General features: G+C 43.1%; 1 protein-coding gene across 3 annotated transcripts in view; it reads left to right on the forward strand.

The window, feature by feature from the left end:
- Positions 1–22,399, forward strand: part of SPON1 (spondin 1) — a 262,030-nt gene that overhangs the window by 12,645 nt on the left and 226,986 nt on the right. For all 3 annotated transcript variants that reach the window (XM_036325488.1, XM_036325486.1, XM_036325487.1), the window contains exon 2: positions 15,694–15,800. In XM_036325488.1, coding sequence (XP_036181381.1) covers positions 15,694–15,800 — 107 coding nt within the window. The remainder of the gene's footprint in view (positions 1–15,693; positions 15,801–22,399) is intronic.

Raw genomic sequence — 22,399 nt, forward strand, 5'->3', positions numbered from 1 at the left:
TCAAAATGCTTCTGCTCTCCGTCTATATTATCGCATATCTAGAGAAGCTGCTCGAAGTATTGTGCGTGACTGCGGCCATTGTCCTACTCATTTTCCTAGCCCTGCTACTGGAGTTAATCCAAGAGGACTTAGACCCTGTGACTTATGGCAGATGGATATTACTCATGTCCCATCTTTTGGCAAACTTTGCTATGTGCATGTTTGTATTGATACCTTTTCTCATGTTATCCTTGCTTCTGCACGTACAGGAGAAGCCCTTAAAGATGTAAGTCAACATCTATTCCAATGCTTTTCCTACCTAGGAATACCAAGGGCACTTAAAACTGACAATGGGCCTGCCTATACCTCTAGAGCTTTTAAAAACTTATGCTCTACATTCGGCATCGCACATACTACAGGAATACCCTACAATCCTCAAGGCCAAGCAATAGTAGAAAGGGCTCACCAAACTTTAAAAACACAAATTAAAAAATTACAAGAAAATGAGTTTAAATATTCCTCTCCTCATCATGTTCTACAACATACTCTATTTGTAATTAATATACTAAATGTAGATTCTGAGGGAAATTCCCCAATGTACAGGCATTGGAACCCTGATCTAACTAAACCTAAAGCCCTCGTCAAATGGAGAGACTTGCTTACAGGAGCCTGGGAGGGACCTGATGTACTTTTAACCTGGGGGAGAGGATATGCTTGTATATTTCCACAGGACGCAGACTCACCTGTGTGGATTCCAGACCATCTAGTCCAACCTTATGTTTCACTGCCCGCCATCTCTGCCTCATCATAGCACACCTGACCAGAGCCCGTCTGCAGCAGATGTGCAGCCCTGAGCTGGAACAATCTGTCCATTGGAAGGATCACATGTGCCTCCTTTTTGTCTTTCCACATGTCCCAGCTTTGCCCCACATCTCCTTTCCTTTTTCCTTTTTTTAAAATCTAACTACTTGTTTGCTGGTTCTTTGGCCTTTCTCCTTCTTTCCTGAACACAGCCTCTTCTAGAATCTCCCTACCCTACTGTTCCAGGAAGGGCACCTCCCTTTTATGCCGTGACTAGGGATGTTTGGTATATGTCCCATACATGAAGTTGTCTTGTGCCAAGAGCCTGACATCCTGGGCTGAGAAAGCCCTGTTCCGGGACTCTCCTTTGTCCTGTATTGGCCCCTCTTACCCTTGTGTCAAGAGGGACCCTCTTCTTACAATCCAATTGCCCATAGCTGTTGCCTGAGCTCTCTGTTCATGCTGAGGTTGAAGCCTCATGGTGGCTGGTACCATGGATCTGTCTCTGGCCCAATGGCGTAAGCTGGGCCCCCTCTAGAGAAGAAACCTGAGTTCCCTATGATCAATGCCAGAGCCCCGCCAGCAGGCGAGGGAATCCAAAGGCAGTTGCTGGGCATGGAGGCCAGAGGGACATAGGCTACCAAGGAGACAGAACTGAACCTCACATCACCCTACTTGGCCCAGAGATGGCTGGTAGTCAAAGACGGGTAAGACCCCACAGGGTGGGGCAACCTAAGACAGGCACAGTCGGGGGGCCAGTAGGAGAGAACTTGGGGTTCAACAGAGGTGGGGCACAGATCCTCACCCCCCCAATGGTTCAGGGGCTTGAACACTCGCCCCTTCTGAGGAAGGTCTCCTGTCCCCATGGCTGCTTCCCGCTTCCCATGCCCAGCTCAGATCGGGACCCAGACGCAGTCTCAGACAGAGACTGGCTGACAGCAGCTGCCCTCTCACTGCGACAGGACTTGTTTCCCATTTCTACCTTGGACCACGGGGAAAGGGTCAGCTGAAGGAAAGGGCTGTGTCAGGATGCTGCCTTCTTCCTTTTCTTCTCCCTCTTTTTTCTAAACATTTCCATGCCTTGTAGTTCTTTTGCTTTCTCTTCTTTTTCTCTCCACTACCCTCCATCTTCCATATCAGCTGACCCAGAGGGCACAGCTTACTCCTCCTCAGACAGCGACACCACCATCAACCACGGCCCTGATGGACCCTTTGATGCAGCCCTTCAACTCGCTGACGCTTCGGGAAGCCTGTCGCCAGTGATGCCGCCCGCTAGCCAGACCAACAAAGACAATCAAACCAACAACTTGAGGACAGCTATAATCCCTTGACTGAAGAGGCCGGCAACCTTCTACAGGAATGGGGCTCCTTGTGCTCTCCATCCACTATGTTTATAGTTATGCTCACTGTCATTGCTTGCCAGTCTTCTTCTGAGTTTTAAACGGCCCAATCTGAGAGGTGGCCACTGATTTGCATGCGCTATCATTTAAAAAATAAAAAAGGGGGAATTTGCCGGAAGCCGGTCCATCCTTGCTGCTTGACACAGTCGCTGCAAGATAGAAACATCTGCACAGCATATGTTTCAAGGGACCTGGCGTATATAGCATACTGTTCTTAATATGTTTGCTCCCCTTAGTGCTGTGTGTTTTAACCAAGGTCACCTCTCCAAGAAAGGTTGTTTCCCCAGGTAGGGATTTTTCCCTGAAGTTAGGGAGGGGATGAAACTCCTTAACTAAGTGCCAGATGGGTAGTTAATCACTTTAACTACAAATAATCATGCTTAAGCTACATAATCTTTACTCCCTGGAATAGAGATAAGAAACGCCCTAACCTTTGTAAATAGAAATTGACAGGATTAAAATCAACTGGTATAAATACGGATGTAACAAGACAATAAACAGCAGAACCTCTCTGGAGATCCAGACCAGAACTTGGCTGGAGATCCTGGCTAGGCTGCTGATCAACTGAACACTGTCTCCGTGTCCTTCCTTCTTCGCCGACTCCGTCTACGCCCTTGGGAACCCCTGGACCTGCTGGGGTTGGACCCCGGCAGTTCCTATCAGCATAGATATAGCCAGCTCATTTACCACCCTTCTGAGCTCCACTCAGCATATAGGCAGGGAAAGAAAGTAGAGCTTTCTTTTAATGATGTGACCAAGAAATTGCACCCAGAACTTTTAAATATACTCCATTGGTAAGAATTTAGTCATGTGGTCACATCTAGCTGCAAGGGAACCTGGAAAATCTAGCATTTAGCTGGACAGGCACATGCCCAGCTAAAACTTGGAGGAGGAATTTAATTTTTCATAAGGATGAAGATGAAAATGGAATTAGGGAGACAACTGGAGGTCTCTGCCACATGTTTTAATGCACAGCCATGTAGAAACACAATGTTTCATGTTCTTGCACTGACAGGTCATCTAGATGGATCTCCTCCACAGCATGTGAAGTTGATATTACTGCTGACTAAACCAGTAGGTGAAGAAGTGTGTGTTGATAGGTTTCATACTGAAAAGACAGAAAGGGGCCAGTATGTTGGAGTTGCCTGTTCTGTCCCATCCTCTCCCTCAATAAAGGAGGAAGCTGCAACGAAAGAAAGAAGTGAAGGTACAGTTGGATAAAACAGAAAATGGCCCAACTGGGTGTGGCTTAGCGGTTGAGCACTGACCCAGGAACCAAGAGGTTACAGGTTTGATTCCCGGTCAGAGCATGTGCCCGGGTTGCAGGATCAGTCCCCAGTAGGGGCCATGCAGGAGTCAGCTGATTGATGATTCTCTGTCATCATTGATGCTTCTCTCTCCCTCTCCCCTCCTCTCTGAAATCAATAAAAATATATTTTAAAAATGCACATGTGTTTTGAGAGAGAGAGAGAGAGAGAGAGAGAGAGAGAGAGAGAGAGAGAGAAAGAAGAAGAAGAAGAAGAAGAAGAAGAAGAAGAAGAAGAAGAAGAAGGAGAAGAAACACTGGGATATACATTCAGAATGAAGACAAAATAAATAATTTGAGTACAGTGGAATTGAATCTTAGATTCAAGAGGCACTATAGAAAGCCAAAATCTCATAAATCAAAATTATTCCTTAAAAATCCTTTGAATTTGTACATTAAATATAGCATGGATACTAGATTCAATCTAGCCTTATTTATGTTCCCCTCCAGATGATTTGTCAGTGGGGATTTCTCAGTAAGGCCAGCACTCCTGGTTCCCTCAGCACTGGAAGAGATCAATGTTTCTTAAGTTGAGTACTGGAGTGTGTGTGTGTGTGTGTGTGTGTGTGTGTGTGTGTGTTTCATTTGTCTTTAAACACTGACATGACAAATCTGAAATCCTCACTATATGCAGGAGTGAGGGAACCATGCTCATTCAAGCACATAATGGAGTAGCAAGTGGCCCAAATTATCTAAGGTGTTATTTCCTCTGTCTTTTTTCCCCCAATAGTGTGTAGTGTGTTTGAATATATATCAGGGAACCCACTACATCACATATAGCTTTCAATGTGGCTGGCCAGCTCTTGCTAGTATGACATTTTTACTAGGTGTCTTGGCTAGGCTGGAATTGAGGCTAAGATAGGAAGGGTCTGGGGTTAGATGGTATCACCAGAAGTCCTTTGCAAGCTCTGCATAGACAAAGCTTCTAACTTTCACAGAATAATAATAACTGCCATGACAAATTCAGGGAAACTTAAACAGGGGCTTCTGCTGATTTGCGGAGGCACTGGAGATCCGAGGAAAATGACTTGAATCCAGTTTACAGTTGTGGTTCAGAGATTTGCAAATATGTCTCCAATATGAGAGAGAGGAAGGGTTCCAAGCATAAACCGCTGTGTGTTGAGGATAGGGGTAAAGGCAGGTGGGCAGGCTCTGAAGCAGACCATAAACACTAAATGTTGATTCTAATGCTCTTCCTCTTTCTTCCCTCTTCCTTTTCTCCTCATCCTTCTTCATTTTTTTACTTCTTTCTTCTCCTTCTCCTCAAAACAGCAATACTGCCCTTTGAATTTTCTAAACACAACAGGTTCACTCCCACCCCAGGGCCTTTGTACGTGCTCTCTTCCGTGTCTGGATTGCTGTTTGTATGACTCACTCCTTGTTGTTTAAGTTTTGGCTCAGATATTATCTCTTTAAAGAGGCCTCTCTGACCATCAATTTCTGTTTCCCATTACTTTTGCCTGATTTTATTTCTTCATATACCTTAACAACTCTCTGAAATGATCTTATCATCTGCTTCCTCGAGCTAGCATACAAGCTTTATGAGATTCAAGGACTGTGTCTTATTGCCATTCTATTTCTAGCACTCCGAACAGCGTGTGGCTATACCAGGCACTAGATCCTTATTTGTTGAAAAAAATAATAATGTATCATTTAAACCCCAAGAACCCAGGTGTGAGATCTCCCTCTAAGAGAGCTGGATGGAAGGAAAGAAAAATGTTTTTCTCTCTGCCAGAGAGAGAGAGGTGAGACCAAGGGATGGGGACAAATGGCAAGGAGCTCCAGGAGTTTGAGGGCAGGCAGAGGGCCTGGGTCCAGGGAGGGAAGAGGTCAGCAGTCACATGCATGGTGAAAGCTGGATCATTGATGGTTCAGAGGTGCAAAGCAGAGGATAGAAGGCAAACGAGCAAAGGAAAGGGGCTGCCAGCTTCAGACACTGACTCTGATTATATGAAGAATAAAGCAGAGGGGACTGCTGATCCATCAAATCTAGAAACCAGCTATGAAAGTGACCTTCCCTTTGTAGGGTCATTTGTGCTGTTCCCAAACCTAGCTATGCATCTGAATCCCGTGGAAAAATTAAAAAAATATATAGTTTTACTGGCCCCACCCCAACAAAGGGCTGGATTCCAGGACTATATTCTAGGTAGTTTATTTCTGTTTCTTTTGAAATGAGATGGTGAGGCACAAAGAGGAGATGGCCAAAAGGTGGTCACTTTTCTATGAGCATTTCCCCCATTACCATCTCTCCCAGCCTCCCCCTTGGCCTCCCAGTCGCAATGGGACACAGTACAGTGGCCAGTGGAATGTCCCCAAAGCAGCACAGTAGCAGCGCCCCCTGCTGGCAGTGGAGTGGCGAGGAGAGAAGAACCCGAGCTTCCTTTAGGTGACCACACGCACGGACTGGCGCAGTCTGAGCTGGGGCTGATTTGGTTTTACTTCTTTGCTGCCAACATCTGCCTTCCATGTAACTTTCCCTCATCGTCAGGTTCTGTCCTTGGGAGTCAAGCACATAAGGTTTCCCCTTGGCCGTATATCAGCCCTTGAGGTGTTTGTGGAGAAATAGTTACTATGACTTCTGACCCTTTCTTGAAGCCATTCTTTACAGGATGCTGCTTCTTGTTTCCTTGCACCTTGTACTCCAGGTGTGGTCTGATCAGGAGGGAACAAGGCCAAATGATTATCTCCCTTGTCCTGGACACTGAGTTTGTGTGAAGCTTGCCAGGTCTTGTGTTTGCAATTTTGGCAGCTGTACTCTGGGATCACACCAAGCTTATAGCCAGCCAAAATTCCTGTGATTTTCTGGGAGGCCTGCTGCCCCCCTCACACTACACTGGTGTAACTGGTCCTTGAAAGTCACATTTGGCATGATTCCCCATTCCTCCAATCCAGCATGTTTGGGTCCACCCCTGTAGCTGTCAACCATTCATGAATCTGGATTCTGTCATTGAGTCACTAATCCACACGATCTAATTTTGGATTATCCACAATTTTAATGAGCCTACCTTAGAAGCCGTTATCAAAGAAGTTGATAAGAATGTGGAGCAGATCGGGCCTCTGGACAGAGTCTTCTGACATCACTTAGAATCCTTTCCTAAAGATGATATCTAGTTAAATAGTTTTGAAGCCAACTGATCTGCTATCATCTCAATGATATTTAAATACCAACTGTCACCCTCCTGGTCAGCCACCCCAGTTTAGTCATGAATACTGTTTCTATAATCTAAGCAGAGTTATTTTCTTTCTTTGCTTCAAGATTAGTCAGAACTCTTTCCACCGCAAGTGACAGGAATAAAGTTAAACTAAAGCAAAAAAGAGAATTTATTGAGTCCCATATTTAGACAGTCCAGGGGTGGTTCTGGCTTCACGTATAAATGGATCTAGGGCCTCAAGTGGGTTCGTTCTCTCTCTCTCTCTCTCTCTCTCTCTCTCTCTCTCTCTCTCCATTTCTACCTTCCCTTCCACCTACTCTGTCTTGCTCCTTTCATCCTTTACCTCTGTCTGGATTTCTGTGTGTTACCCTCATTTTACTTACTAGAGATAAACTTTCTCCAAATGGCAGGAAAGATAGCTGCCAATGACCTTCAGTGAAAAACCTTTCAGTTAGTTCAGTAACTAAAAGAAAATCCCTTTCGCTTTAACTCCAAAATGAAAAACCCCAGGGAAGGATTCTGATTGGTCCAGTTTGGGTCACATACCCAGGGGAATGGAGTATAGACATAAGCTGACTCTGGATCACAGTCATTTTTGTGACTTTATATCTTAAGAAGGAAAGAGGGACTGTGATTAGTATCCCTGAAGGTCACATGGTCACAGTAGAGGAAGAAGTATGGTTCTAAATAGCATATATCCTGTAGAGCTTCCTGCCCTCAGCTACATTCTCTTCGCTGACCTATCCCCAGTTCTCCAGGAGCATCTTTCCCTTTCCTTCCTCTTCCGATCCACATATTGTTCAGTTTAGGACCCATTCATCTGGCTCCCATGATGAGGTAGCACATGGGAGAAAGAATGAACTTCTATTGCACTGTTGTAATGTATTTCATATTCATTATCTTCTTTAATCCTTATGACATAAGATGATAATGATGATCCCTATTTTATACAGGAGATTGACTTATTTTATATATTTATTTATTTTTAATCCTCACCTGGGGATATATTTTCACTGACCTTAGAGATAAAGAGGGAAAGAGAGAGAGAGAAAGAGAGAGAGAGAGAGAGAGAGAGAGAGAGAGAGAGAGGCATTAGTGTGAGAGAGAAACATCGATTGGTTGCCTCCAGTGTATGCTCCAACCAGGCATCAAACCTGCAACCTAGGTATGTGCCCTGACTGGGAATCGAACCCACAACATTTTGGACTATATGGGACTATACTCCAACCAACTGAGCTTAATATTAAGCTAGGGCTTAATATATTTTATTAATTTAGCAAACATTTATATACACTAACTATTAAAAATATTAATTTACTGGAGGCCCGTGCCACAAATTTCATGCAAGAGTAGGCCTTCCTTCCCCTGGCTGCCAGCTCCAGCTTCCCTCTAGCACCCGAGACTCAGCTTCCCTCCTTCCCTGGCTTTGTCAGCAGTTCTCAACCTGTGGGACACAAACAATGAAAATACATCCTGCATATCAGATATTTACATTACAATTCATAACAGGAGCAAAATTACAGTTATGAAGTAGCAACGAAAATAATTTTATGGTTGGGGGTCACCACAACATGAGGAACTGTATGAAAGGGTTGCGGCATTAGGAAGGTTGAGAACCGCTGGTCCAGATGGGCCTCATAATAACAACATGACATAAGTCTATTACTGCCATTTTATAGGTGATTGGAAGCTGAGACATTGAGAGGTCACATAACTTGCCTAAGGTTACACAAAGTGAACAGAGGGGAGTTTGAAGGCAGGTCTGATGGCTACATCCATTATCAAAAGACAGCCCTTGCAATTTTAAATATGCATGATCTTTAATTGGGAATGTGAGATGTTTCATCTCTGTCAGGGAATTCTGGGAGCATCCACTGCCGAAGATTATCCAGGGGAACAGTATAATCCAACCCCACTATACACACTTGCTCACCCTTGGACTTTTAGCTCTGTCTTCCTATCTGCCAGTGCATCGCCAGCATCTTTTTCTGCCCAATCCTGGAGGAGTGGGCTAAATTGTTGTGCCAATTTCTAAGTGAAGCACGTGAGTTGCAGCTCCCCAGAGCCTTGGAAGTTGTGCAGAATAGACAGTGGACCACAGAATCATGTTACAATTTAAGGCAGTAGCTGAGTTCCTTGTAGTTGATGTGTGGGCATAAAGGCTGGTGCATCTCAGTCACACATAGCGGGTGGATGTCAGGGACTGGCTGCGTGATGGAGTGGGATCTGCTTCAGGACCTCCTGGTTGACACTGGGGCTGGGGGTCCGAAACCCAGAGGCAGAGTGGTAAGGGTGATGACACTGGACAAGGTCCAGTAAGGGCAATGGGCATAGACAATGAATTGGGTAACAGTCCATCAGAGTTTATATTAGATGGTTGACACAGCTACATTTGAAGGACCCAGAAAGCTACTTGGGACTTAGGTGGAACTGAAGTATTCACATGGCAAGTGTACCCAAAGGTGGGGAAAACTCAACCTTGGTTGGAGATTTGAGGCTAGCCTCTAGTGTAAATTATCAATTCTCATATAAACAAGCCAGAAAGGCCCTTGCCACTGAGCTGGTTTTAAGCGTAGGGCTGTAATCCAATAATCATATAACTTTCAGTCTGATATTCTTAAAACATAAATCTGAATATGACATTCCCCAAACTCAAACCCATCAGTGCCTCCTCATTGCCTCCAGGGTGGTATCCACACTTCTTAGCAAGGCTCTGAAGGCTTTAACTATCTACCCCCTGGGTTCCTTCCTCCCCTAGCCTCATAGCACACCCTCCATCCCAGCTGGCAACTTACGAAATACAGAATTAGTTGTCATTTCCAAGGCCAAGACTGGCCTACCATGCCTTTCCCTCTACCTGTGGTGCTGTTGCTCATCTTGTCCACTGGACAGACTCTTCTTCCTCCTTCAACTTGTAGCTCAAATGCCATCTCTTCCTTGAAGCCTCCTCTAACTCCCCCAATAGACTCACATGTTCTCTCCTCTAGGATCCCAGACCACTTTGTTCATACCTCCATAGTATCTATCATATGTTATTAAAAACATCTGCTGATGTGTCTTTTCCTGCCATCTATTAGACTGTGTGCTTCTAGAGGGCAGAGGCAATGCCTTTTCCCTCTGTGCCTCTAGGGACACAGCATTGGGCTGGCACAGACAAATGTTCAGTACACAAAAAGATAAAGGAAGATAACATATTACATATGGTAACCCATAAAATCCATGAGAACTTTGGAGGAGGAACCAGAGTAGGAGTAGCAAATTATGCACTAAAGACAAATGAACTCTTTGTCATTCATTCATTCCACAAGTATTTATTGAGGATTTTCTTTATGTTAAGAGGTGTGCAAAATGCTTAAGATACAGTGCAGTTCAAGACAGGCTTGGTTTCTGTTCTCGTGGGGTTTACAAATTATTAAGGGAGGCTATCATTTAACAATTCACAAATAATTAAAATTGGGTGAGAGGTATTCAAGAAAAGGGAAGGGGTATTGACTGGGTATATTGTTTGGGTGTGAAAGGCTGAGAGGATCTCACATAGCGCCCTGTCTTGGGTATGGTGAGCTGCAAGAAGATTCAGTTTATTATGACTTACTCAAATTCCCCCATAACCTGGCCCTGCAAAAGTCATCCCCAACACAGTTATCTCCATTGCAATCCTCTCAGTGGTCTTTCATTAGCACCCACTAGAGTTTTTCTTTGAAGATTCAATCATTGTCTCTGAGAACCAACTTTTTGAAAATTATTGTTCGTTAATCAGCCTACTGGGCACCATGATCTTCGTCATCATAATCATCATGTTCATCATCTTCTTCATCCCCAACATCACCATCACCACCGCCTCCACCATCATCATCCTTTACAATTCTTGAATGCTTTATATGTTCCAGGTACTGTGATAAATGCTTATTTAATCCTTTCCACATTCCTATGAGAAAGGCAATATCATTAACTCTTTTTAAAAATGAGGAAATGTGGAGGTTAAGTAACTTGCCAGGGGTCACATAATTAATAAGTGGTAGCTCTAAGATTCTAATTCAAAATCTTTGCTCTTAACTAGTTTCCTGTATGTGATCACAGGATGGCTCTCTCTCTCTCTTTTTTTTTTTTTTTATGGACTTTCTTCTTTTCTTTTCTTTTTAAAATCCTTTGTAAGCATTTTTCTTGAATTTCTTGGGTCTCTTAATGGCCTCTCTTGGGAGGCACTTGGAAGAAGTCATTAGAGAGAAAATTCTATTATTTATTGCCATATTTAATAATTACTGGAACTCAGAATACACTACATATTTGTTCCTTTCAGGAGAGTCATATAATGGGGTCCTCTGAGAGATAGGGGTCTCCTGTTTTCCTTCAAATTATATACTGTGTAATACCATCATCACCTGTGATAATTATGGATTGAAACACCACACTGAGCTCAGCCTCTTGTGGGTTGTATTCTATAAGGTAGAGTCAAACCTTAGTTTTCTAGCACCTACAGGAATGCAGCATTCTGGGAAGCTGAGTTTATGATTAGCCATTTAAGGGTGCTGCACAGATATACAGTAAGATGAACATTTATCATTCAGAAACATTTAATAAAAATGTAATTTACATACAGAAAAGTTCACTAATCATGCCGCTTAATGAATTATGACATTGAATACACCCAGATCAAGAAAAACAGAACAAGCCTAGCACTCCAGAAGCATCCCTGTTCCCCCTTCAAATCAGTACTCACTCTCCTTTCCCACATGTGTAACTGATGTCCAGACATCATAGATTACTTTGCCTGTTTTTGAACTGTATATAAATACTAGAGGCCTGTGCACGAATTCATGCACCAGTGGGGTCCCTCAGCCTGGCCTATCGGATTGGGCCAAAACCGGCTCTCCAACATCCCCCAAGGGGTCCCAAATTGCAAGAGGATGCAGGCCAGGCTGAGGGACCCCACTGGTGCACAATCGGGGCCAGAGAGGGATGTGGGAGGTTTACCAGTCAGGGAGAAACTGCGAGTGTCCAGGTGTGTCCGGCCCATCTCGCTCAGTCCCGAATGGCCAGACCCCAGCAGCAAGCTAACCTATGGGTCAGAGCGTCTGCCCCCTGGTGATCAGTGCACGTCATAGCGAGCGGTTGAGTGGCCTTAGCATATCATTAGGATATTATGCTTTGATTGGTTGAATGGATGACCAGACGACCAGACACTTAGCATATTAGGCTTTTATTATATAGGATATGTAAGCGTAATCATATTTTTTATATTCTTTTGTGTTTATCTTCTTTCACTCAAGATTATGTTTGTGAGATTTATACATACTGTATGTACAACAATTTGTTCATTTTCATTACTATAAGGCATTCAGTAATGGTTATTCAGTTGTCCTGTACCATGTATTGAACATATTTTCTTTCTCCCACTGCTCTGAGGTACATCCTTTATCATAAATCAAGTTTATTTGTGAAACCTTTTCTGGACTCCAAACTATTCATCTGGCCTATTGTTTCCCTTGCTTTAGTACACTGGCTTAATCTCTATAAATGTATATTGATATCTGGCAGTATAAACCCTCCAATTTTTTAGTTCTTTCTCAATCTCCTTAGATAGTCTTGGATCTTTGCACTTGCATATACGTTTTAGAATTGGCTTCTCAATATCATAAAAACATGCTGGGATTTTAATTAGATTGTACTAAATCTATAAATCAATTTGAGGAGATCTGACATCTTCATAACACTGAGTCTACCAATCCATGAATGCAATTCAGTAGGTTTAATTACACATCAGCTCTGTGTCAATTACGGTACTGAGTTCAGATGTGGTTCTCATCTTTGAAGGATTTACAAAATAGGTTAAAAAAAACACACACAAAATATAATTAATGGGATAATCTCACCACTGATGATAATAATAAGAGCTAATATTTATTAAGTGCCTATTATTTGCCAAACATGATTTTAAGGAATTTTAGGAATCATGCCAAACATGATATTAATTCATTTATGCTTCACACTGTTAACTTTGAAGTAAGTTCCGTTATTATGCCCATTGTATAGGTATTTTTAATCTTAACAGGGTCCAGGAAAAAAGAGCACCCAGGTTGTGATGAGGAAATCAGAGGACACATCACACAAAAGGTGAAAATTTAGCTGATTTTTGAAGAAATTTGTTAGGAATGGAGCAAGTAGAACATTCCAGGCATATGAGGAGCTTGTGGAGAAAAAATACTGTAGGGTGAAGTGATAAGACTTTCCAGGAACCTAACAGTGAGTGAGTCCCAGGACTGGAATGCAGTGTTGGGAGGAGGAGGGATGGGAATGTGGTTGGTGAAGCTGGAGTAATAGAGGCCAAGGGCCTGCCAGTCTATGGAGTGTGAACTTCATGCAGAAGCCAGTGGCTGTGAAGCAAGGGTTGGCTATCTGTCTCAGGTTGGCTTCCCCAGAAGCGTACTGTATTCATTTCCTAGGGCTGCCACACATGATACCACAAACCAGAGGCTTAAAAAAACAGAAATGTGTTCTCTCACATTTCCAGAGGCTAAAGTGCTGAAACCAAGGTGTCAGCAGAGTTGGTCCCTTCTTGAGGCTCAGAGGGAGCATTTCTTCCATGGTTCTCCTGGCTTCTGGAGACAATCCTTGCTGTTCCTTGGCTTGTAGATGCATCACTTCAGTCTCTGCTTCTGTCGTTACATGGCATTCTTCCGTGTGTCTCCAGGTCTCTTCTAAGGACACCAGGCATATTGGATTTAGAGCTAATCCAGTGTGATCTCTAAACTAATTACACCTGCAAAGATGCTATTTCCAAATAAGGTCACATTTCCAAGGATGGGGGTGGGGGAAGGTCAGGGGGGGAATTGCAACATATATTTTTAGAGAATACGATTTAATCCATAACACAAACCCTCAGGTGAGGATTTGGGTATAAGTGACTTATTAAGGAAGTGCTCAGAGGGAAAAACTAATAAGGGAGTGGGGAAGCAAGATGGAGGGGGAAGAGTCCCTGAAGGGCTGTGACCCCAGGGGAGGTCCTGAAGGAGAGTTTCAGTCTGATCCTGGAGGGCCATTTTGAAGTGGCGGGTACCCCTCAGAGCCTTCTCTCCTGATGTGGGACTTTTATATTAGGCAGAGCAGGCTCCAGTGACCTGAGGGTCACAGGTGTTGGCCACTAGAAGCAAAGACACATCAGTGTCAAGGGCACTTTAAAATGGTAAAAAGGAATTTGAGGGGATCTGGGCAGTGCACCTTTATTGTCTGCTCCCCTTCCTCCAGAATTGTGACCTTTAAGACCACCCCACTGCACTTCAGATAGCCTCAGACTGCTTTGGGGGATTCCATCTGTTCCTCGGAGATCTCAGCTCTTTATCCTGACATCATAACCATCATCCAGTGGCTGCTTGCCACTGCTGAGCACCACAATGTTCTTACTGTACTTTATAGTGCTTCCCCCCCTACATGCTTTCTTTCTTACTTTCTATATGACTTTTTATAGACATCAGTAGCCAATAAGAATGCTCCTTTACTTTTTGCAGGATGAACTGATCAATCACAGCATGAGATTTGCAATCTTTGTGTTTCAAAGTTCTCTGAGAGTCACTGTGTTGGTTGCTCATGGATCACTGAACATTATCCAAGATGGTGGTTCTAGTTTTGGGAGTTTTAGGGTGCTTCATTTTCAGGACTGAAACTAGTTTGAGGAATACTAAATGCCCCTCCCCAACAGGGGGTTGCTTATCAGAATTGCATAAATATTATATTTTAAATGAATTGATCATATTTTTTTTATATCATCAACACTTGTGGGATACCCATACTATGAATAGACTCAGTATGTGCAACTCTAGGTGGTCTTACTACCTTGGGGCTGTTGTTGCCCTCTCTGTGTCTTTGGTTCCTATTTGTAAAGTCGGAAGGCTGGAATGGATGATTCTTGGGGTAGCTTGAGGCTCTAATAGTCTATAATTCCATGTTTAAAGACCAGAATCTTAGCACTTTGATCAGGCAGTAAAGTAATTTAAGCCTTGATTTAAATAAATTTCAAGAAACTTTAATTGAGTGTCTATTAGATGCCAGGCTCTGTGCTAAATGCTGGGGATACAAAGATAATTAAAATCCAGTCCCTCTCCAGCATTAATGGACAGTACAGTGGAGAAGGCAGGTAAAAAGGGAATTTCAATTCAGTACAAAAATTATAGTAAAAGATCTTCATCTCTGGAGATTGGGTATACAAAGGGAGGGTTGACTATCATTGCTGAGAAGACACTTGAACAGGATTTTTATGAAAACATAGTTCTCTAGGTAAATGTGAAGAGGAAGAGTGTAATGTAAATTCATAACCCCAGTTGCTATCACAAAACTCCATAATATAAGTTTATTTCCAGTTTATGCAAAATACAATATGGTTGTCTCTGGTCAGTGAGTGATTCTTTGTGGTTATTCAGAATCCCAGGTTCTTTCTATGTTGTGGCTCCTTCTCCTTCTCCCGGGACACCAGTCCTCGGCCATATCCCTTGCATTTGGCAGGCAGAGGCAGGAGAGAAGAGTGGAGGATCAAATGGAAAATGTGTATGTGTCAGGTTGGAGGTAGCATGCATCATGCCTGTCCATGATTTCCACCTAATTGCAAGGGAGGCTGACTGTGTGGTCTAACTGAGTGCCCACAAGAGAAAGGAAATGTGTTTTGGAAAACACAAGACAGTCTCTGTCAATATGTGCTGTGAGCAGCTAGATTTCCCCTGGGTCAGTCTAATGGAAGTGTACCATTAGATAACTGTCAAGATTAGAGTTGCTCACCAGGGACTATCTTTATCAAATCATGGTTACTGAGAGAGAGCTCACCACAGTCTTGGTTGGTTCAATAATTCCTTAGTGAGAGAGCAATTCAGGCATTTAGCAAGTATTGAAATGTAAGAAGGAACTGGGCGGAGAGAATGAGAGTTCACTAACTGGACAAGCCTTTCCCACTGTCCACTGCCCCTCTAATCCACAGGTCTGGAATGCTGATGGAGAACTCACATCTATCCATTTCACAAATAGAAGGCAGTTGGTTCCTGTGCTTATAATCTGTTTTCTTCTCTCTCCACAGTGACACTTTCAGCTGCTACTCCCTCCTACTTCAGAGGGTTTACACTAATTGCCCTCAAAGAACACAGAGAGGGTGATAAGGAAGAAGACCATGCTGGCACCTTCCAGGTAAGATCCTTTCTGGGCTTATCCATGGTCCTGGTAGGTAGAAGCCAAGTGATAGGTGGACAAACTGAGAGGCCTGAGTAAAATGAGGGGTGTAGGTGTCTGAGGTGGCTTCTCGTGCAATTCCCTTGATCATTGGCGAGGTGGGCCAGGTCTCCTTGAAAGACCCATCATGGAGTAGGCAGCAAATGCCTCAAATCTACCTTAAGGGGTTGGCCGCTAGGCAGGGCTTTTCTCTGGGCTCGCAGTACCTCTAGGCAGCAGACAGTCAGCTCGGAGAGAGCGCTTGGAACCCGGGCAGGCCCAGCTGTTTTTCCTGCACAGCCATTTCATGAGTGACTGGCAATTCTCAAGTGTAAACGGAACAAGAGCTTAGGATGGCCAGACTGGAGGGAGTTCAAAGCACAGGAGAAGGACTATTAAGGGAATGACGGGATTGATTTATGGGGGAAGATTAAAAGAATTAAACATGCTTTGCTTGGCTAAATGAACAGGAGTGAGTTTAAGAGGTGGAAATGGTCTTTAAATGTCAGTCCTCACAGAGCAAGCTCCTCCCGGAGAGGCTTCATCTGACTTTGTACAAAAGGGCACAGCACGATGAAAGTGGGTCAGGAGAAGAAAGGGGATCGCAAAGGCGCGGGCCCTGACAGTGAGTCATATTTCACCGCGGAATATTCTGCTAACGGAAGTGGCAGGAACATCATTCCTTCTCAGAGGCTTCATAAAAGGCCGGCAAGTTGTCAGAACATGTCCCAGAAGGACTGGGCGATCCTAGGAGGGGGCCTGGCCAAATTTGTGGTAACCATTACGCCTCTCAAATTTCCATTGTTCTGGAATCCATTTCTAACTGGCATTTGCAAACTCAGAAGATTCCTTAGACCCATAGCTGGCCGCTGGGGATGCTGGTATAATACGTGGGCTTCACAGAGGACTCTGCCCCAAAATATTTTCCCCATTCAGAGATATGTTTTAATCCCTTGTGGCCAGGTTGTAATTTTGAATCCTGTGATTTAAAAAAATTTCCATTTTTTAGGATTTGGGGTTTCTGACCTAGTAGATCTGTTAAGTCCATGTTCATTATAATGTCCTTCTGTATACCTAGACGGCAGGAACTTTCTTGGCATGTATCTGAAGGAGTTACTCCACAATAATACTAACAACAGTATTAACACATGTATATAAGGTATATATGTATTTGGGTACTTACCATAAGCCAGGCACTCGGTTATGTGCTTTATTTTATCTTGGTTTATCTTAATTTAATTAGCTTGCCTTATCTTAGTTTTATTCCTACTTTATAGATCAGGAAATTGAAACTAGAGAGATTAAATCGTTTGCCTCAAAGGCTAGTAAATAGTAAGACCAGATTCCTCTATCAGGTGTCTGATTCCAGAAACTAAATCATTTCCTTAGATTATTTTTAAAATATATTTTTATTGATTTCAGAGAGGAAGGGAAAGGGAGAGAGAGATAGAAATACCAATGATGAGAGAGAATCATTGATCAGCTGCCTCCTGCACGCCCCACACTGGGGATGAAGCCTGCAACCTGGGCATGTGCCCTGACTGGAATTGAACCGTGACCTCCTGGATCATAGGTTGATGCTCAACCACTGAGCCATGCTGGCCAGGCATAGAATTTTGCATAAATTCCTGGCACAGGTGTGTTGGGACAGTGTCAGTTAAGTTTTCCATTACAAGAAAAGGAAGGTTTGGGCATGCATTCAGCCCATAATGCATTCAAATATATTCTCTTGTTCTTGTTGTGCTAATTTACCTGGAGGTGGATGATTTATCAGATTCACGCAGCTGAGAGATCTGGGTACCTGAGTGTTGGGAGTGGTAAAGTTCTAAGAAAAGAAAAGGTGGGGTGTGGGATGGAGGTATGTGATCTTAATCTTCATGCAAACAAATTCTATCTGCTTTAAAATAATGCTTAGAGTTATATACCCAAAAGGGTTGGAAGCAGGACTCAAACAGGTATTTGTACACCGTGTTCATTGCAGCATTATTCACAATAGCCAAATGTCTATTGATGGATGAATGGATAAACAAAATGTGGTATATACATACAGTGGAATATCATTCATTCCTAAGAAAGAAGGAAATTCTGACATATGCTTTAACATGGATGAACCCTGAAGACATTTGTTAAGTCACAAAAAGACAAAAATGTATGATTTCACTTATATAAGGTACCTAGAATAGTCAAATTCATAGAGACAAGAAAGTAGAATAGTGGTTGCCAGGATATGTGGAAGAGGGGGAAACAGGGATTTATTGATGAACAGGTATGGATTTTCAGTTTGAGAAGACGAAAAAAAGTTCTGGAGATAAATGGTGGTATGGTTCACTACAGTATGACTGTACTTAATGCCACTGAACTGTACACTTAAAATGGTAAGTTTAATGTTATGTGTATTCTACCATAATTTAAAAAATGATGCCTGAGCCTGGCTGGCATTGCTCAGTGGTTGAGTGTCAATCCATGAACCAAGAGGTCCCCAGTTTGATTCCAGATGGGGGCACATGCCTGGTTGTGGGCTCAATTCCCAGTAGGGAACATGCAAGAGGCAACCGATCAATGTGTCTCTCTCATCGATGTTTCCGTCTCTCTTTCCCACTTCCTACCCCTCTCTCTAAAGTCAATAAAAACATATTTTTAAAAAAATGATTCCTGAGTTAGGCCAGATGGGTACATGATGTAGAGTTAGGCCTGTGGAGACATGGCTTCTCTTTCTTTAAGGCTGTTCTGTTTTAATTCAGTAGATTGATATTTCTCTACAATTTCACTGTTGTTTCTGCTCAGTTAAATCTTGGTCCTTGAAACTGACTGGTGAATACAGAACCCTGCTCACAATGGGCAGTGAGTAGATGTTTGGTGACTGACTAAATGAACAGATTATTTTTCCAATCAGTGTCCGTAATTCAGTCCTACTTGGAATTTTTTCAGAACTCATATCTCTTTGTGCAAACCTCCTTTTTCCTTCTCTTGGAACTTCTGACATCCTTTCTTATTACATTTCAATGGTTCTCAGAGTGTGGTCTTTGGACCAGCAACAGCAGCAGCATCTGAGAACTTGTTAGAAATACAGAATCTCAAACCCATCCCAGACCTACTGAATCAGGAGCTTTGAGGGGAGGGCCCCCTCAGTCTGTGTTCTAACAAGCCCTCAGGGGGAAACCAATGCACTAGAATTTGAGAACCAGTGTTGAAAAGAGACACGGATCCAGCCCATCCAACATGAACTCCTCCATCATCACATCAACACATCTGTCTGCTCCTATCCATCCTCTCACTGTTTCCACCAGCCCTAAAGAGATCAAAGTGGGAAACAACTATGAAAAATGTCCAGCGTACAATGGACACACAATGCTTGTGTGCCAGGTGTGGGTCTAAGTGTTTTACACTTATTAATTGATTTCATTCTCAGAGCCACACTATGAGATAAGCATTATTGCCCTGCTTTTCACAAATGAGGAAACTGAGGCCCAGAGGAATTAAGACCAATTCAGCTCGAAGTGACAAGGCTGGGATTCAAACCTACTCAGTCCAGGTCCCTGTTTCCAACCACAGGGTACACAGCCTCTCAATGTGCACTTGCTGGGTGAAAACACAAGGGTATGCTATGACTTTTTATGGAGGTAGTTTCTGTGCCAAGGGCTTTATATACATTTTCCTACTTAATTCTTGCAGCAGTGTGAGGCTAGCATTGTTATCCCCATTTTCCAGATGATGAAACTGAGTTTCTAAGGGGAGAAGGGAGCAAACACTGTGCCAGTGATTGTCTCTCACGTCACCACCCCACTCTGCCCTACCTTGTGTATTAAACGCATACTCCACTTGGGTTCCCATCTTCTCAGACGTTAGAGGGTGATGCATCACAGCTCATGCCTCTGTCCTACCACCCCTGCTTCACACATGCTGGTCTCTGTGGTTGGCCCTCCCACTCTAGCATAGAAGTATTTTCTCTCTGTGCCAGAGCTGTCATCTGAAGTCATTCATTTATTCATCAGCATTGATTGTCTCCTACATCCCAGGCACTGAGGTTGGCACTGGGGATATGATGCCGAGAAAAACAGATGTAGTTGCCCTCATGGAGCATACAGTGTCCTCCTTGTCACTGGACCTGAAATGACCACTGTGACCAACAGGTATGGTAGAAAGACAGCAAGTCATCAGCTGGGACATGAGTAGATAATCAGAAATGACAAAGGCCATTGTAGTTTTAAAAATATATACATTAACAAATATTTAGATACCCTTCTTTGTTAACATCCTCACTCTAAATCTGACAGCTTTGAAGACTTAACATCAACAACAAAATTATAATACTCTTTAAATTTAGTTAAAGTTTACATTCTTAATTCTAAAAGTGACTCTGAGAATGGGTGATTTTGCTTCTGAATGAGTCAGCCCATACACAGAGAATCCAAACTTATCCAGTACAGAGACAACACAAGTGAACGTTAATGCCCCTTTATACTCAGTGGGGGACTAGAGCTGCTGGGCACAAAAAGGTAAGGGTTACAACTCTCACCACAGGGCAGAGGGCCCATGAGAAGAGCTGGGGCTGCCTTCTCTGCTTAGCACACAGGGTGCAGCGTGCCAGTGTTGGCACCGGCTGGGAGATCTGTCTCTGGCGGCCAGACGGGAGAGACATAGGAATCTCTCTTGGATGAGCTGGTTGGGTATCCTCATGGTTAATTGAAAGTGACAAGGAATGCAGGGCTGGGCTGCCTGTACAAAAGTAACCCACCCATCCTTTAGTATTCTATTGCTGAAAGGGAACTGCTCCCTGGAATGCTCACGGCCCAGCCGACTGCCCGGCTCACTGTCCTGTGTCCTTCAGGTCTCTGCTCAGATGTCCCTTTCCCAGGGAGGCCATCCTGCTCACCCAATTTGAAACATCATCCCTCCTCCATTCCACCCCTGAGCTATATTCCCAATGCTTCTTCCCCACTTAATTTTTTTCCATTGCCTTTATTGTCACCTGACATGCTATCTATTCTACAGGTTGACTTGAGTATTTCCTGCCCCCTTCCCTTATACTATAAGCTCCATGAAGCAGAGATTTTTTTAAAAAATTATATTTTATTGATTTTTTTTACAGAGAGGAAGGGAGAGGGATAGAGAGTTAGAAACATCGATGGGAGAGAAACATGGATCAGCTGCCTCCTGCACACCTCATACTGGGGGGGTGCCTGCAACCAAGGTACATGCCCTTGACCGGAATCGAACCCGGGACCCTTCAGTCCGCAGGCTGATGCTCTATGCACTGAGCCAAACCGGTCAGGGCGAAGCAGGGATTTTTATCTGTCCTGTTTGCTGCTGGAACTGTGCTTTGCACAGAATAGACACTCAAATATTTATGGACAGAATTTTAAGCTGCTATTATATAGTACTATTGCTTTATTTAGTTTTAATTGGAGGCCTATATGCATCAGCTAGTTTAGGTTGCAGTCTGCCAATCAAAGGAAGAAAGACTCATTATAAAGGGCTGTTAGCCAAAGATCCCTTATCAATACCATACAAACAAGTATTTTTAATAGCTAATTATTTCATATTTTTAATCACCTGTTTCTGAACTATTTTCATTATCTCTTCATTAACAATAACTAGTTATTAGCATTTAATGGATTCTGAGCCATGTGATAAGCTAAAAGAGTTTTTGACACACTCTTCAAAAACTAAAATGCTATTATTGCAAGCCTATTCTTAAGAATTCTTAGTTTATAAGAAAACTGTTCTTGTTACAGTCACCTAAGCTTAATCATGCACCTTACAAGATATTAGTGTTTTTTTTATCTGCCTTTCACTATTGTAGATAGTGGAGTAAAAACAGTTCTTATATAAAACCTTTTTTCTTTTGTTGGTATCATTTGCTAGAATACATTCCCAGAAGTGTAATTAAAAATGAAAAGGATCCGCACATTTTTATGTTGTTGATGTGTATTGTAAAGGTGATTTCTACACCCTACCCCTCCAAAAAATTTTTTACTCAGCACTCTTTTCAACAACTTGAATAGGAGCCCTCCATTATGGTAGCCACACTCACTGATGTGAAGGGGAACATATATTTCCATATCAGGACTGGGCACCACAGGATTTGGACAGGTGAACTTGATGGACCAAATCTAGCAAGATGAAAGCCAATGGGGGAGCCAAGAAAGTCACCTACCTAGATCCAAATTTCAGATAGGGTGATCAGGATGGTTTCTCTGGGAGGTGATAAATGGTACAAGAAGAGAGATTAGGATTTGTGGCCAAATATTAAACTAACAATACCAGGATTTTAAGTTGCCTGTAAGTAAGTTTAGAATGCATCATCCATGAGACAGGACCCCTCTCCTCCCCCTCTCCTCTAAACCGGAATCTGACCAGAATCAAACCTGGGACCTTTTGGTCCATAGGCCAAAGCTCTATCCACTGAGCCAAACCAGTCAGGGCTCTTTAGAAGGAAGATAAAACAACCTCAAAAAGAATGATGTATATAACGGGATTCATTTCCAGAGCATTCACAGATGCCATTTATGTTGCAAGTCTTCCTTCCTGAATTGTTTTCAATTTTCAATTGAGGTGTTATTTTAAAGCAAATAGAT

Source organism: Myotis myotis, unplaced genomic scaffold (genome assembly GCF_014108235.1).
Source record: "Myotis myotis isolate mMyoMyo1 unplaced genomic scaffold, mMyoMyo1.p scaffold_m19_p_10, whole genome shotgun sequence".
NCBI lineage: Eukaryota > Metazoa > Chordata > Mammalia > Chiroptera > Vespertilionidae > Myotis > Myotis myotis.